The sequence below is a fragment of the Notechis scutatus genome, chromosome 4 (genome assembly GCF_049901735.1).
Source record: "Notechis scutatus isolate UNSWTSFEM ecotype Mainland chromosome 4, rNotScu1.2, whole genome shotgun sequence".
Taxonomy (NCBI): domain Eukaryota; kingdom Metazoa; phylum Chordata; class Lepidosauria; order Squamata; family Elapidae; genus Notechis; species Notechis scutatus.
Window position 1 is genome coordinate 153,477,348 of NC_142012.1, and position 14,319 is coordinate 153,491,666.

At 39.7% G+C, this 14,319-nt stretch overlaps 1 protein-coding gene across 9 annotated transcripts in view; it reads left to right on the forward strand.

Moving 5' to 3' along the window:
• ECT2 (epithelial cell transforming 2) overlaps positions 1 to 14,319 on the forward strand; it is a 67,791-nt gene that overhangs the window by 22,948 nt on the left and 30,524 nt on the right. For all 9 annotated transcript variants that reach the window (XM_087965343.1, XM_087965349.1, XM_087965344.1 and 6 more), the window contains exons 3-13: positions 1,936 to 2,015; positions 3,278 to 3,460; positions 4,897 to 4,986; positions 5,612 to 5,719; positions 7,363 to 7,436; positions 7,577 to 7,707; positions 8,445 to 8,560; positions 8,735 to 8,797; positions 9,754 to 9,976; positions 12,199 to 12,335; positions 13,621 to 13,740. In XM_087965343.1, the coding sequence (XP_087821469.1) occupies positions 1,936 to 2,015; positions 3,278 to 3,460; positions 4,897 to 4,986; positions 5,612 to 5,719; positions 7,363 to 7,436; positions 7,577 to 7,707; positions 8,445 to 8,560; positions 8,735 to 8,797; positions 9,754 to 9,976; positions 12,199 to 12,335; positions 13,621 to 13,740 (1,325 nt within the window). The remainder of the gene's footprint in view (positions 1 to 1,935; positions 2,016 to 3,277; positions 3,461 to 4,896; positions 4,987 to 5,611; positions 5,720 to 7,362; positions 7,437 to 7,576; positions 7,708 to 8,444; positions 8,561 to 8,734; positions 8,798 to 9,753; positions 9,977 to 12,198; positions 12,336 to 13,620; positions 13,741 to 14,319) is intronic.

Below are 14,319 nucleotides of genomic sequence, written 5' to 3' on the forward strand. Positions count from 1 at the left end.
TCTTGGAACAATCTCACCAGTACTGATGACGTCACCTAGTTTGGGTAATGAAACTTCTGCAAGAAAACAACCAAGTTCCAAGGACCCCTAATCTCACCCGTTCAGGAGAGGATTGGAGGCCTCACACTTAACCACTGGGTAGATAAGATGCCACTTGCTTTACACCAAGAATAGCTCAAACAAGGAACACAGAGCTTTCTGGTTCTGATGCTATCTGAAGCTAGCAGTTCAGGCCAACAAGAGAAGTGGTTCTCCCAACGGCCTATCAATCCCAGGAACCCTCCTTGGAATGCTTCCTTAAAACTGGCTCATTGGAAGTTTTTTTTTTCTGTGCAACTGACAACGATATCTAGCAATGGAGGACAACCACTGGAGAAAAAAGACCAACATCACCTTCTGCAAAGACCTACTTTGGGTCCAGATCTTGGAGAGGACTCTGCACCAACTATTGCTGTTTTGAAGAATTTGCTGCTTTTCTTCTTAGCTTTTTTGGGGGGCGGGGGATGTGATGCATTTAACCGAGTTGATCCTGGTCTGTGGATGAGTAATAGCTCTTTGCAAAGGTTTCTACAGCTCACCAGAAATAACAATGCACATTTCTGATACAATGCTACAGATAGTCCTCAATGTATGACTCCAATTGAGCCCCAAATTTATGTTGTTAAGTGAGACATTTGTTAAGTGAGTTTGTCCCATTTTACGATCTTTCTTGTTACCATTGTTAAGTGAATCACTCCAGTTGATAAGTTAGTAATCTGATTGTTAAGTGAATCTGGCTTCCCCGTTGACTTTGCTTATCAGAAGATTGTCACGTGATATTGGGACACAACAACGGTCACAAATATGAACCAATTGCCAAGCATCACATAATCATGGGGATGCTGCAAAGATTGTAACTGTGAAAAATGGTCATATGTCACGTTTTCCAGTGCCATTGTAACTTTGAACAGTCACTAAATGAACTGTTGTAAGTCAAGGATTATCTGTAGTTTGTTTGCTCCTTATGCAAATGATTTTGAGTGAGTGTGGACCAGCTAGGAGAGTTTTGGTAATCCCTTTTCATGAACAAAAGACTTAGGATGAAAACCTCTGTACGGTAGGTCATCTCATGGTAGCAACCAAGTAGCATGTTTACTTCAGTGTGTGAGCCTAGCCTACAAAGTATTGGCAGGAGTATGTATCCTGTAGGTTTCTGGAACTGAATTTCAATATAAGGCAGGCTTACATCATGGATTGGTCTTGTGTCCCAGTTGCACTTGTTTTTGAATTGGGAGGTTCAGATGCCTGTCACTAATTCCTTAATCGTTTTCCAGATGGATTATACTGTAATGTATTTTTTGTGCAATTTCTCAAAGAGCTGAAGAAACTTCTTAGATGATTTCCAAGAAGAGTTGAAGAGTTTCAAAATATCCCAAGAAGTTAAAGAAGAATTCCAAGAAGTTCCAAGAGCCGAAGAAACTTATTGGCTGAAAAGTGAAATATTTTCAAGGAAAAACAAAGTCCAGTTGCTTCTGAAAAAAGCACCGTTGATTTCTTATTGTTTTTCGTGGGTAGTTTCTTTAATTTGTTCACAATGTAAAGCATTCTTGTATTGCATAATACTGTTTTATATAAAAGTGACCAATGGCTCATACAACCTACTGTCTATGTGGAGTAGTGATGGCTCTTCTGATTGCTCACTTTAACAACTAGACCTATTGCAATCTGTACCCAACTGGTTAAAACGTAATCTGCAAGAATATCATTTCTGATCTGGGAACAAATTTGCTTTTCAGGAAACTTTGGATAGAGGGATTTTGTTTCTGGAATGTATGTAGAAGATGAATCATCTGTTTTTTCAGTTTGTTCACTTTACTTTCTTTTTGAGAAGGATGATAAATTCCTTCAACCCTTGAAGTTTTCTTTAAGCTGATTATATCTTTCCTTTCCCAACAGAGGAAATACCCCCGATTGAAATCAAGGTTATTTTAGTTCAGGAAGCTGCAAAATGTGAGAAACTCATAACAGCCTTAGAGGTTTGTGAATTTATTTGTTGATAGTAGTAAAATCTCACTGCATCTGGAACTCTGATTTACTGTGTTGTTCCCATACTGAACTTCTCCTTTCCTATAGAGCAGGGGTGTCAAACTCAAGGCCCGGGGGTTGGATGTGGCCCCCAGGGTGCTTAGATCTGCCCCGTGGGGCTGCCCTGGAAACAGTGAAGGACCGGCTCAGGTGTCTCTACCAGTGAAAACAGAGCTTTGTAGGGTTGCATGCTGCTCTCCCAAGCTCCATTTTTACTGGCAGAGGGTTGCAGGAGGCCATCCCAGCCGGAAACGGTGCTCGGGAGCCCGTTTTTGCTGGCAGAGCACATGGGCCACCACAGGCACCCCGACACGAGTGACATTGAGCTGCCCCACCATCCTGGCCACACACACCCCAGCCACCCAAGATCAAACAACCCTGATGCGCCGCTCAATGAAATTGAGTTTGACACCCTTGCTATTTAAGACAATGGAAGTTCCATTTATAAAATAATGAAAACTATTTCTGGTGAACCAGAATAAAAATAATAAAAACTATTATCCTTGTGATATGTGGGAAAAAGGATGTCTCTGTTTGCATGCTACATGTTGCACTATTTAGGATTGGAGTAGAGAGAGGGAATCCACCACTATCAAAACTTAGTAGAAGGATAAATGAAAGGCCTGGTAGAAGTGAATGATACCCTGTGGAAACGGGTGAACAGAAGTACCAATATGCTTTGAAATTGCTCACATGCCTGCTTTGGTTTCAGATTTTACGAAACTGATTGTAAAAATTAATGAGTCTTATACCGAAGATGCAGAATTAAAATTAGATAGGTCTTGTTTCTGTTTGGAAAAAAGAATCAGTCGTATAATTGTGTTTGTCCCAGGGCTCAGCACTCAGAAGCCTAGTTAGTTTTCATTTGGGAAACAACATAGAAAACTTACAAGAGCCGTGGTGACACAGTGGTTTGAATGCAGTATTGGCAGGCTTCTTCTGTATTCCTACTGTCAGGAGATCGATCCTGACCAGCTCAAGGTTGACTCATTGTTCCATCCTTCTGAGGTTGGTAAAATGAGGACCCAGGGTGTTACGGTCCTCATTGCTGACCCAGATTGTTGGGGTCCTCATTGGAGTCCAATATGCTGACTCTAAACCGCTGAGAGAGGAGGACTATAAAGCAGTATGAAACTGTATATAACTCTAAGTGCTATTGGTATTGCTACATATATGTTTGTTATAAATATCTATCTATCTTGAAACAATGCAGGATATTAAAGTGCCCTACATAAAGATGGAATCTATGAAAACGTGTGATGACTCTGAATCACTGGAGGTTGAGGCTGTCTTTGTAATAACAGACTTTGAAGAACCCATTTTTCGTAACTTGAACAAGGCAGACTGCAGGATCCTTGGGCCCCCAGTGGTATTTCATTGTGCTAAACAAGGCGAGGTAAGAAAACAATAAAAGTGACATGGAAAATTGCTGCCTTTTAAAATGTATTTGATATATCTCCTGAATGGAGTTGACGGTGTCTCCTGTCATTGAGTTAAAAACATTTTCTTTTACTTGAATGTGCTGCTATCCTTATCAGAAGCTTATTTAAAATAATTTACGCAAAACCAGGAATAGCAAAACTACACTAAAGCTTCCAATATGGAAACATAATGAACTCTAGCAAGTCATCAAAGTATTGAATAGGCATCAGTATGGATTTGTTCGAAAATCATTTATGAAAAATGATAATGGTCTCCAAATGTCTAATAACATGAGCTTGGAGAAATATTTAGTAAGTTTGCTGCTGGGGCTGTGTGAATTGAATGTAATTTGCTGCAATCAGGTCCTTGCTCTGCAGTGTGGCAGTATGATTCATCTCTTTGGGGTGTGTGAGAAACATTTCTCTTTGAGATGCTTCATACCATACAAAACACTTTCTCTGCTAGCACTTTCTATAGGCACCAATAGGATTTTGAGGATACGCTATTATATTGCGTCCCTCAGGGCTTCATTCTTTCCAGTATTTTGCAGCATTGGAGTGAACCTGCTGGGAGAGATCATTAGGGGTACGGAGTTGGGTGCTGTCAGTTGGCTGATGACACTCAATGTATTTCTCTGTGAAATCTTCAGATAATGACATGGTACCCTGAATGCTTGGCTAACGTCAGTAATGGCCTGGGTGAGAGATGTGAAAATGAAATTGAATCGAAGCTAGATGATGTATATTGTCGGGAGGATAGATTTCCCCTGTTCTGAATAAGGTCCAGTTTTTTGTTGTTGCTGCTGCTGTGAAATCTTTTGAGGCTACAGTCAGGGACGATTTTTGTTGGCTTTGGTTGAAATAGCAACTTTGTCTTCTACTGGAAGAAAAGGACCTTAAAATGGTGGGGCATATGCTACTAACTTCTACCTTCCACTTTGTCAGATGCTTTCCATGCACTGTCCTTGAGTCTAGCTTGGAACTGGCAATGGATTGCAATTGATCAACCCAACAGCTGGTTTGTCCTTGGGAAAAGCAAATGGAAGCCACATCAGACATGTGCTAAAAAGTTGGCACTGACTGTCCGTTTCTTTCCTTGCAAAATACAAAGCACTCATTATCTTTAAAATACTGTGTGGCTTGGATCCAGCCTGTTTGACAGAATCCCAAGGGTCTTGTGACAGCCTAGGATTAAAACTTCTCATGGGTCTTTGGAATGCATCCAAAGAGTCAAGGAGCATACAAGTCTGTTATTAGTATTATCCCTTCTGAATTCAGGGTCCTATTTTCATAAGGCCCTGCAATTGCACTATATTAAAGAGGCTCTTGATTGTGGTTTTTGGTTGAAATAAGTTTAACAAATAATAAAAATGAAAATTTTGGAAATGGTGTTAATTACATTTTCTTTCAGCCTCTACCCATTGTGTGTCGTCCACTGTACTGCACAAATATGGTGAATCTTGTGTTATGCTTCACAGGATTCAGGAAGAAAGATGAACTGGTAAGAATGTTTTCTTTCTGCAAAGGTTTATTAATATGGTTGTGGTGAACAATTGCGATATTAGTTAATATTTGGACATCAACTTCAAGCTTGGCCTTATCTGGTATTAGAGTAGAGCTTTAGATTTTAGATACAGAGAAGCTCTGAATCCTTCATTAGATTGATCTGATCAAATACATTCATTTGAAATGAACGAAATAATTTGTTGTCTATTAATATTGCGTTGGGCTTACACCAGGCAAAATGGGCTTTAAATCCATTCAATTTTTAAGATTCAATTGATAATATCCATTAGACTGATTATAGCAGCGTTAACTTTAACATAATGACAGGTGATTTGTTTTGAGTTTGGATTTAATATATTTATGTGCTTGGCAGTTGTGGTTTGTAAATCTTTGTTTGAATAAATCAAGCCAATTTATAATTTAGTCAAACTATCGCTAAAGAAGCCATGAGTTTAACGTGATGTAGGAATTCAAACTGAATTGTACAGTTGTTGTGAAGCTTAAGTTTACCTAAGTAAACCAACAAGAGAAATTACTTTGCAGTGTAAGTGACATCCTTGCGTTTCCCAGCAGCAATTTTATTTCAACCAGCTCCAACTCTGCTCCAATTTTGCTTTTAGGTTAAACTGGTGACTTTGGTTCATCATATGGGAGGGATTATTCGGCGGGACTTCAGTTCCAAAGTTACACATCTAGTGGCTAACTCTACACAAGGAGACAAATTCAGAGTAAGTGAACTTCACATTTCTGTTAAAGGTTTAAGTGTAGATTTTCCTTTTTATAAATATCAGAATATTTGGTTCATTGTGAATAACAACAAAGCATTTTTTAAACACACACACACACACACACACACACACGTAATTCAAGGCTTTAAAAGCAATGAATGGGTATTGAGTTCAAGGTCTAATATTGAAAAGGGGGATACAGAAATAGACTTTTGATCCGTGGATGCAATCTTAAAATACTGCAATGACATTTATTGATGAGCCTCATCTGTGAGTACAGCCATGAAACATGTCCAACAATCTCTATTTTGACATAGCTTCCTACTTTCATTAATGAGGGGAGCCTTGTTTTGACTACATCCCTTGTGATCAATTCTATGATTGTGATGAAGGGAAAAGAATGGTTCTTCTGGAACTCTTCTGATATTGTTTAACAACACATTTTGTGTGGTTAAAAGTGATCATAACCATTAGGTTGAACAGTGTAAGAGTCATTTAAAGCGCCTAGTTATATATTTTATTGCTACACGGCATGCTAATATTTTGTAGCATGTCTGAAAAATTGAATAGAATTTGTATGTTATTTCATAATTTGATCACATATAATCCATCAAGCTCTTGCTATCCTTCAGAAAAATGCAGCAAATGCCCTAATATAGAAATTATATAGCGAGCCAGTACCTAAGTACTGGTTATAAACAAGATTTGTCTCATAATTGGGATGTGATGCTGTTATTTTTTGAACTTTTTTTTTAGTAAAAAGCATCTGTTTACAGTGTGCTATTATTTAAATGCCTTTAACGAGCAAATTTGTGTTTTATGCAAACGGTTTTCCATTTATAGCCTATCAAATAATTGTTTCCTTTAAAAATGCTTGTTGACTTTATCTAAGGCTACATAATAGTGGAAGTAGTAGGATATCCAACAATAAGGGATTGTAGATAATGAATGAATGAATGAATGAATGAATGAATGAAAAATGTGTCCTTGTCAAAACTTAAATGAAGAAGTTGTAATTGTTTTAACCCATGTTTCTTATATGGATTAATTGATTGCTTTAACAACTAAAGTAGGGGGTGTTAAACTCGAGGCCCACAGCCCGGATGCATCACGTGCCCCCCCACCCGGTTTAGCGAACGGGGGAAAAAGTCCTGATACATCATGTGACGATGCCATGACGACATGAGTTTGACATCCCTGAACTAAAGCATGTCGGTTTACTTCTAAATAAAGCCTTTAGGCTGTTCAGAAGCATAATTAAAATCTTCCGCTCCATAGTTTATATATGCAGTGAGATTCAAATGCAGGCTGAAGAGAGAATGCAAAATTTCTGATTGTCATGAAATTGCACTAGAATTTGATGTTACTTTTGAATAGATCATCAATAGATATGAACACCTGGGTTGCATTTGTAATACTTGTTTGTGAAGTTCAGGTATGTTCCCTTGCCCTTTTAATTTTCTATACCAAGAAGACTCATTGAAACTTAGACTCATTTAATCACCTGCCTCTCTATTTTTGTTAAAAATCTTAAAGGCTTTATCAAGGAAAAGAAGATGAAATTGACATATGGATCTGTACCTTGATGTAAGAGTTAATGGCATTTTAAAATGAAAGGTGTCATTCCTTGTCTTGGTTTGCAGGTAGCTGTGAGTCTTGGCACTCCAATCATGAAAGCAGAATGGATTTATAGATCTTGGGAGAGAAGAAATGACATGTATGTATGATATTTCCTGGAGAAAGGCCTTGCATAGCATTCTTTTAACTTGACAGCAAGTATTTCAGAATAATAGGAAATAAAATTTAATACAGTTACCTTAAATTCATTCCTTTCCCTCTGTCCTTTCCCTCTTTTAGTGATTTTTGTGCTGCCGATGAAGAATTTAGGAAAGAATTTAAAGTGCCACCATTTCAGGACTGCATTTTAAGTTTTCTTGGATTCTCTGAGGAAGAGAAAAAGAACATGGAAGAAATGACAGAAATGCAGGGTAAATATGAAAAAGTTATGGCTGGGTTCACAATTCAGTCTAATCCGTTCTTACTTTTAGACATCCTGTGGTGTTAAATCATTATGACTAAATTTGTGCCTCACACTAAGCCACAGCCATATTACAGTATGGATCTCCTGGACAGACGAACTTGCCACCACAATCAGTATAGACATTTTGTATACTAATTTCAAGAGTGAGGTTTTATTAAATTTTATTTATTCTGAATGTTTAGATAGTATAGCAGTTGATTTTTATAATAAGAAATCTGGTAGTAACATGGCTATTCCATTTCATGCTTGTCTCTGGAGTTCTTGATGCTTTCTGAATTTGGTTGTTTGTTTGCAGGCATTTCATTACCAGACTTGGTAACATCTTCAGTGGTAGAAGGGAGTGGGGTTTGCTCTCTCTTTATATACAGTATCTGTTTTAGACAGCTATTATACTGTTAACAACTGTTACATACAGCTATTGTTTATAAACAGAGCAAACTTCATTCCCTTACTGGAGGTTGTCAAAAGTCTACCTTTATTTAAATCAATAAGCTTTACATTTCTTTTGTAACTTATTTTCTAAATAGTTGCATTGAGCAAACCTTAGCTTTGATGTTTCATTGCTATATTGTGATATTGTCTTTACCACTGATATCTTTTTATTTCCTATTATGCACAGTTCATAACAGTAGATCGCAAAAGAAGTTAGAAAACGACAGGCAATTGATTGCTTTTCTTCCACAGGAGGACAGTATTTGCCTGTTGGTGATGAACGCTGTACTCATCTTATAGTTGAAGAAAACACTGTAAAAAATATTCCATTTGAGTCCTCTCAGAGCCTTTTTGTTGTAAAGCAAGAGGTCAGTCCAAAAATAATATTCCTGGATTCTTAAAACACATTTTGTTCAATAACGTTTTCTGGATTTTATTGGTTTTATAACGTAAGCCATGCTCAGTTGCTATTCTTAACTGTGGAATGATAGATAGTTGCACCGACTTGAATAAATGGCTGAAAATATTTTTTCTTCCTCTAGTGGTTCTGGGGAAGCATACAGATGGATGCCAGAGCTGGAGAATCGATGTACTTATTTGAAAAGGTATGCTGCTATGCAAGGGCATGGAGAATTTGGGGAACAATTGGCAAAATCAAGCCGAAATATCTCGCAAATGTGCCCCAAAGGTGCTTTTTCAGGAGGCAACTGGACTTTCTTGTTTTTCTTTTGAAGTCGTTTCACTTCTCATCCAAGAAGCTTCTTCAGCTCTGACAGGACAGCGGGGAATGGAAGGATTGATTCCCATTATCCTGTCAAAGCTGATGAGGCTGTTGCCTCCTGAAAAAGCACCTTTGGGACTACCATGACCCTGGATGACTGAGAATTTCTCCAGAATCTCTCAAATGTGTTTCCCAGGTTAAACTAGCAAGGAAATAATAATAATACAGGTAATCCTCAGCTCACAACGATTCGTTTACTGATCGTTCAAAGTTACAATGTCACTGAAAAAAGTGACTTATGCCCATTTTTCACACTCACATTGCAGCATCACTTGAACAAAATTCAGACGCTTGGCAACCGATTCATCTTTATGACTTGTTGCAGTGTCATGCAGGTCATGTTAAATCATTTTTTGCAACCTTCTGACAAAAATTAATGGGGGAGCCAGATTCACCAAACACAGGGGTGGGCAACTATGGCCCTTTTATGAATTATGGACTTCAACTCCCAGAATTCCTGAGCAAGCCATGCTTGCTCAGGAATTCTGGGAGTTGAAGTCCATAATTCATAAAAGGGCCATAGTTGCCCACCCCTGACCAAACAACCATGTTACTAACTTAACTGCAGTGATTCGTTTAACAACTCTTGGGAGAAAGGTCCTAAAATGGGGCAAACATTCACTTCGTAAATGTTTCCACAGAAATTTTGGGCTCAGTTGTAGTGCTAAGTCGAAGGTTACCTGTAATATAACTTTGAGTGGCAAAAAGTGGTCATCTGTGCAGAACCTGGATTGTAAATGGAAAACAGTTACTAATCTGGACATCTGCCTTTCACTATAGCCAGACAGTCCCGAATTGAAGACTTCAACCTCGGTCCTTTCTCTAAGTACTCCCAACAGCAACCGGAAGAGACGGCGTTTGAGAGAAACCCTTGCTCAGTTGACCAGAGAAATGGACATGTCTCCCTTCCCACCTCGGAAACGGCCATCGGCCGAACATTCCCTTTCCATAGGATCTTTACTGGACATTTCTAATACACCGGAGTCGAGCATGGCTAACGGAGGTATAATCAAACTATCTCTGTATATTTTGATGTTTCTCATGAAAATAAAACGCCACTGCCAATATGAGTAACAGGCCTTTTTCCTTCTCAAACTATGCAGGGAAGAGGCTAGGATTGAGCAGCCCGGAGAAAGATAGACAGAAAGGCACCCCTGATGTCCTTAGACTTAGTCGGATGAGGAAGAGATCCTGCAGAAACAGTTGTATTTCTTTGGATAACTTGTCTTGTAAATGTTACAAAAACTCATTAGAAAGTCTACAACAAACAGCCGAGGCAACTAGCAGTAATGTACCTGAAAGCGTAGTTAATGGAACACCTCAGATGAATCTCCAAAAGTATTTTCTTTTGCCAGTGGAACGTAACATAAATCATGCCAGGCTTCATTCCGTCCCGGTTTTGAAAGATGTCTTGTGTCAACAACCTCCAGCTGTAAGCATGCTGAGAACTTCACAAGGTGATGGTGCGTTGACTGACAGCGTTTTTAGATAGGAAGGGCTGTTGGCTTGAAATCCAGAGCTGAAGTGCAACTCTGGCACCAAAGGGACAATTTCAGAATGAAACATTGGATCAATCTGGAGAATACCCTTGCAAATCGGCTTTCTCCATGGAGATGTTTTATATATATAAAAAAATAAGCATTTCCAAGGAGCGCAATCATTTGATGATTAAAGGGGCTTAAATTGTATAACAAATGGTTGAGGGGACTCGGTATGTCTAGCCCTGTGATGGCGAACCTATGGCATGCGTGCCAGAAGTGGCACGCAGAGCCATTACTGCCGGCACGCAAGCCCTCACCCGGAGCAGGTCTACTGTGCATGCGTGCGCACCACCCACCCGACAGCTGATTGTCGGGTATCTGGTGCGCATGCGCGGGGAGCTGGCGTGCGTGGGAGATGCACATGTGCAGAGATGCGCGGTGCGGGGGGATTGCGCATGCAGGGGGCATGGGGGCCCCTGCATGCATTGCCTTCTGGGTGCTGGCACACACGCAATTTTCTGCACGGGAGCCCAAAATGGTTAACCATCACTGGTCTAGCCTATTAAGGGGAAGGATTAGGTGGGGACACACGATAATTGTTTGCCAGTACTTGCGGGGGGAGCTGTCACAAAGAGGTGGGTATTGACTTATTTTCTAAGGTGCCAGAGGGCAGGAGAAAAAGTAATGGGGGGAAACTTATTAAAGAGAGAGCTTGCTTCCTAAAGCTGTGAGTGTTCCATCACTGGAGGTTTTCAAAAATAGACTGGACAACCATTTGATCAAGATGGTATAAGGTCTTCTGCTTTGAATAAGGGAAGACCTCCCAGGTCCCCATCAAGCCCTATGATTCTATGATTCTTATATGAAATGCAGGAAGTGAGAGGAACAGCCAGCAAAAAAGGCTATAAGCAATCTTTTTAAATGCTGGAACACCTGCTGATGGCAATCATAGTTTGGTATTTGGATCTGACTAATAATCTGAATCATATTCAAATGTCAGTTTCAACTACATGCTTGGGTCGCATAACTTAGATGCTATTTGGAATTCATATTCCTAGCAATTGATCTTCTCACAGCAAATTGTACAAGTTCAGAGTACTCTACCCTGTTTCTCCAACAATATGGCCTCCCCCAATAGGAAGTCCCAGCATGTTTTATAGGCATGAAATGAAATTAAGCCCCTCCCCCCAAATTAAGGCCTATATTAAAACATGCGAAATGGGGGGGAATGGGGGGGGGCTTGCCATTAGGAAGTACTTTTGTTGCATACCCGGATATGGTGCTGCCTGCATTGACCCCGATATGAAGTGTCCCACCAATGCTGAGGTCAACATCCAAGCCATCGCTGCCTGCCCGCCCGAAGATGCAAGGGGGGGAATTAAGTCACCCCCGAAAAGATGACCTAGCCATTTTTTCGGGGCTCAAAAAAAAAATAAGACCCGGCCTTATTATATGAGAAACACGGTAGTTGTTTTCCCTGATGGTGCTGATAGTCAGCCGCTATGTTCACAGAGAGAAAGTAGTGGACATAACTACAGAATCACCTGATGATACTGAAGATGACCTCTGCAGTTAATTTTGCTGGTTCGTTTTGGGCAGTCATTAAAATTTTGTATTGTACTCAGTCAGCCCCAGTTCATGTTAAACTGGCCTTCCTATTTTAAGAGAGTTTCCCAGCTTCTGTAGTAAATTACCTGCCATTTTTTAAAAAATGGTCATATAATTATTTCTCCGTCCTTTGCAGAAACTCCCAAATCCTGCACAAAGCCATCCAAAAACACATCTCCCTTTCCTCCAAAGCAATCCGCCAGGTGGCAGGTTGCAAAGGAGCTCTATCAGACAGAAAGCAATTACGTAGATATCCTGACAACTATAATCCAGGTAAGTTGCTTCATTTACTGCATTATTTCTGAAACTGAGGCGTTAAGTGACTTGTGTTAAAAGTGATACTGCTGCAACCAGTTAGGGAGGATTCCCTGTGCATATTACTTTTATGTCATGTAAATGAAGATTCAGTCCAAAAGATTCCAAAATTATCTTAAAAGCTTAAATCATGGCAAGTGGACCAAAGTTTATTAAAATTTTATTTCGTTTTGGGAAGAAATCCCTTGCAGTCTGTATGGCAAGAGTTGGTTCTTTTCAATTACCCAAATTTTCATTTTGACTGAAGAAGTGACTAGGATGAGTATCGAAATGTCTCAGTTTTAAGTTGCCATGATTAAACCTTTTAAGATATCTCCTCTTAGATATTATGGAAGAAGGGAAAGATAATTTCCTTATTCCCCTTTCTGATCCTAGGTCCACTACCTGTGCTGTTCTGAAATGAGTGGGGTGTGTGGGCATGGTAGCTTTGGAGGAAGAAGGGAGAATCTTCACTGTCATCCTTCCCTACATGTTAATTGAGGCAGCTGCTAAAGTAGAGCTGCTTCACTATCAAAATAGTATCTTTGGCTTCTGTCACTTATTTTATATTTTTAATTTGGTAATGCTTCCGGAGTATCTTGCTTATCTTAGCAGTCTTTAGCATCCATTCCCCCCCCCCCCGCCCATGCTGTTTGAATTGAAGCTGATGTGTGGGGTCTGTCTGGCAAGAGATGGGTGGGCTTCAAAGCAAAGCTGGCTGGGGAATTCTGGGAGTTGAAGTCCGCCTTTCTTAGAGATGTTGAGAAACCCTGGTCCAGCATTACAAATGTTTTAGCCTGAGGTGCCCCTGTGTTGGGCTTGTCTGTTTCGTATACAAAATTCTGAAATCCCATATTGGGGATTGAATGTCTCAGCTTTTTCTGGAGGTTTATTTATAAAAGGGGATGAAACTACACCAGTGCTTTAAAGGCCAAGCCCAGCATATGACTGAGAGGACAGTATCTTCTGAGTGAAGGAGAGACAGAGAGATTCACAGGAACAAAAGGGATGGGAGAGATAATTTGTCAAGTTTTGTCTAACCCACCAGCATACACAAAACATATGTATGTGTGTGCATGTATGTAAATATAGTCATTCTACCATAGTCCACATATAATTTGGTAATACTAATTCTCTTTTTCCCACCCGATCCTGTTATCTCTTAATTTGGGATAGAATCTGAACTATCAGCTCCATCCAAAGCCGAACCTTTACTGGCCGAATGGCTTTCATAAAATTGCTGACCTATTTTTTTCCCCTTCAGGTCTTTCAAGTCCCTTTGGAAAAGGAAGGACAGCTTGGAGGCCCTATACTTGCACCAGAAGAAATCAAAACAATCTTCGGCAGTATTCCAGATATCCTTGATGTACATATTAAGATAAAGGTGGTACCATTTTAAAATATATAAAATTTATATTGTGAATATTATTTTGCTCAAAGCACCTTGTTTGTGCTGCGCTGGAAAAACCTTAATATTCCTTCATGATCTCATTAGTAAAAAAAAGGGGGGGCAGAATTGGAAATGGGCCTGGTGTCATCATACTTTGTTAAATTCATCTCCTGCCTTTCTCCCTGCACCGTTCTATAAAGTGGATTAGGTTGAGGGATTATGACTGACCCAAGATCACCCCTGGCTTCTATAGTCTATTTGAACCTCAGATTCTCCAGCCCTACCTCAACACCTGAAACACTCCAGCATTCCACCCTGAAGTCTTGTATACTTTTCTAATATTTTGACACTTTGCTTGAGCACCAATAGCCGATCATTCTAAATCTTAAATTTTGTTTTGGAGCATTATGCAGTTTTGGTAATGCTATTGTTTCGTGGCATCTTTACTGACGGAGCTCCCTGACATTCACTTGATTAAATATGAAAAATAAAGTTTTTCTTATTCTCCACTTTCCCTCCTCTCCTGCTTCCAAGCATCACACTGAACAAAATTTCATTTAGAAGGTCAAACAA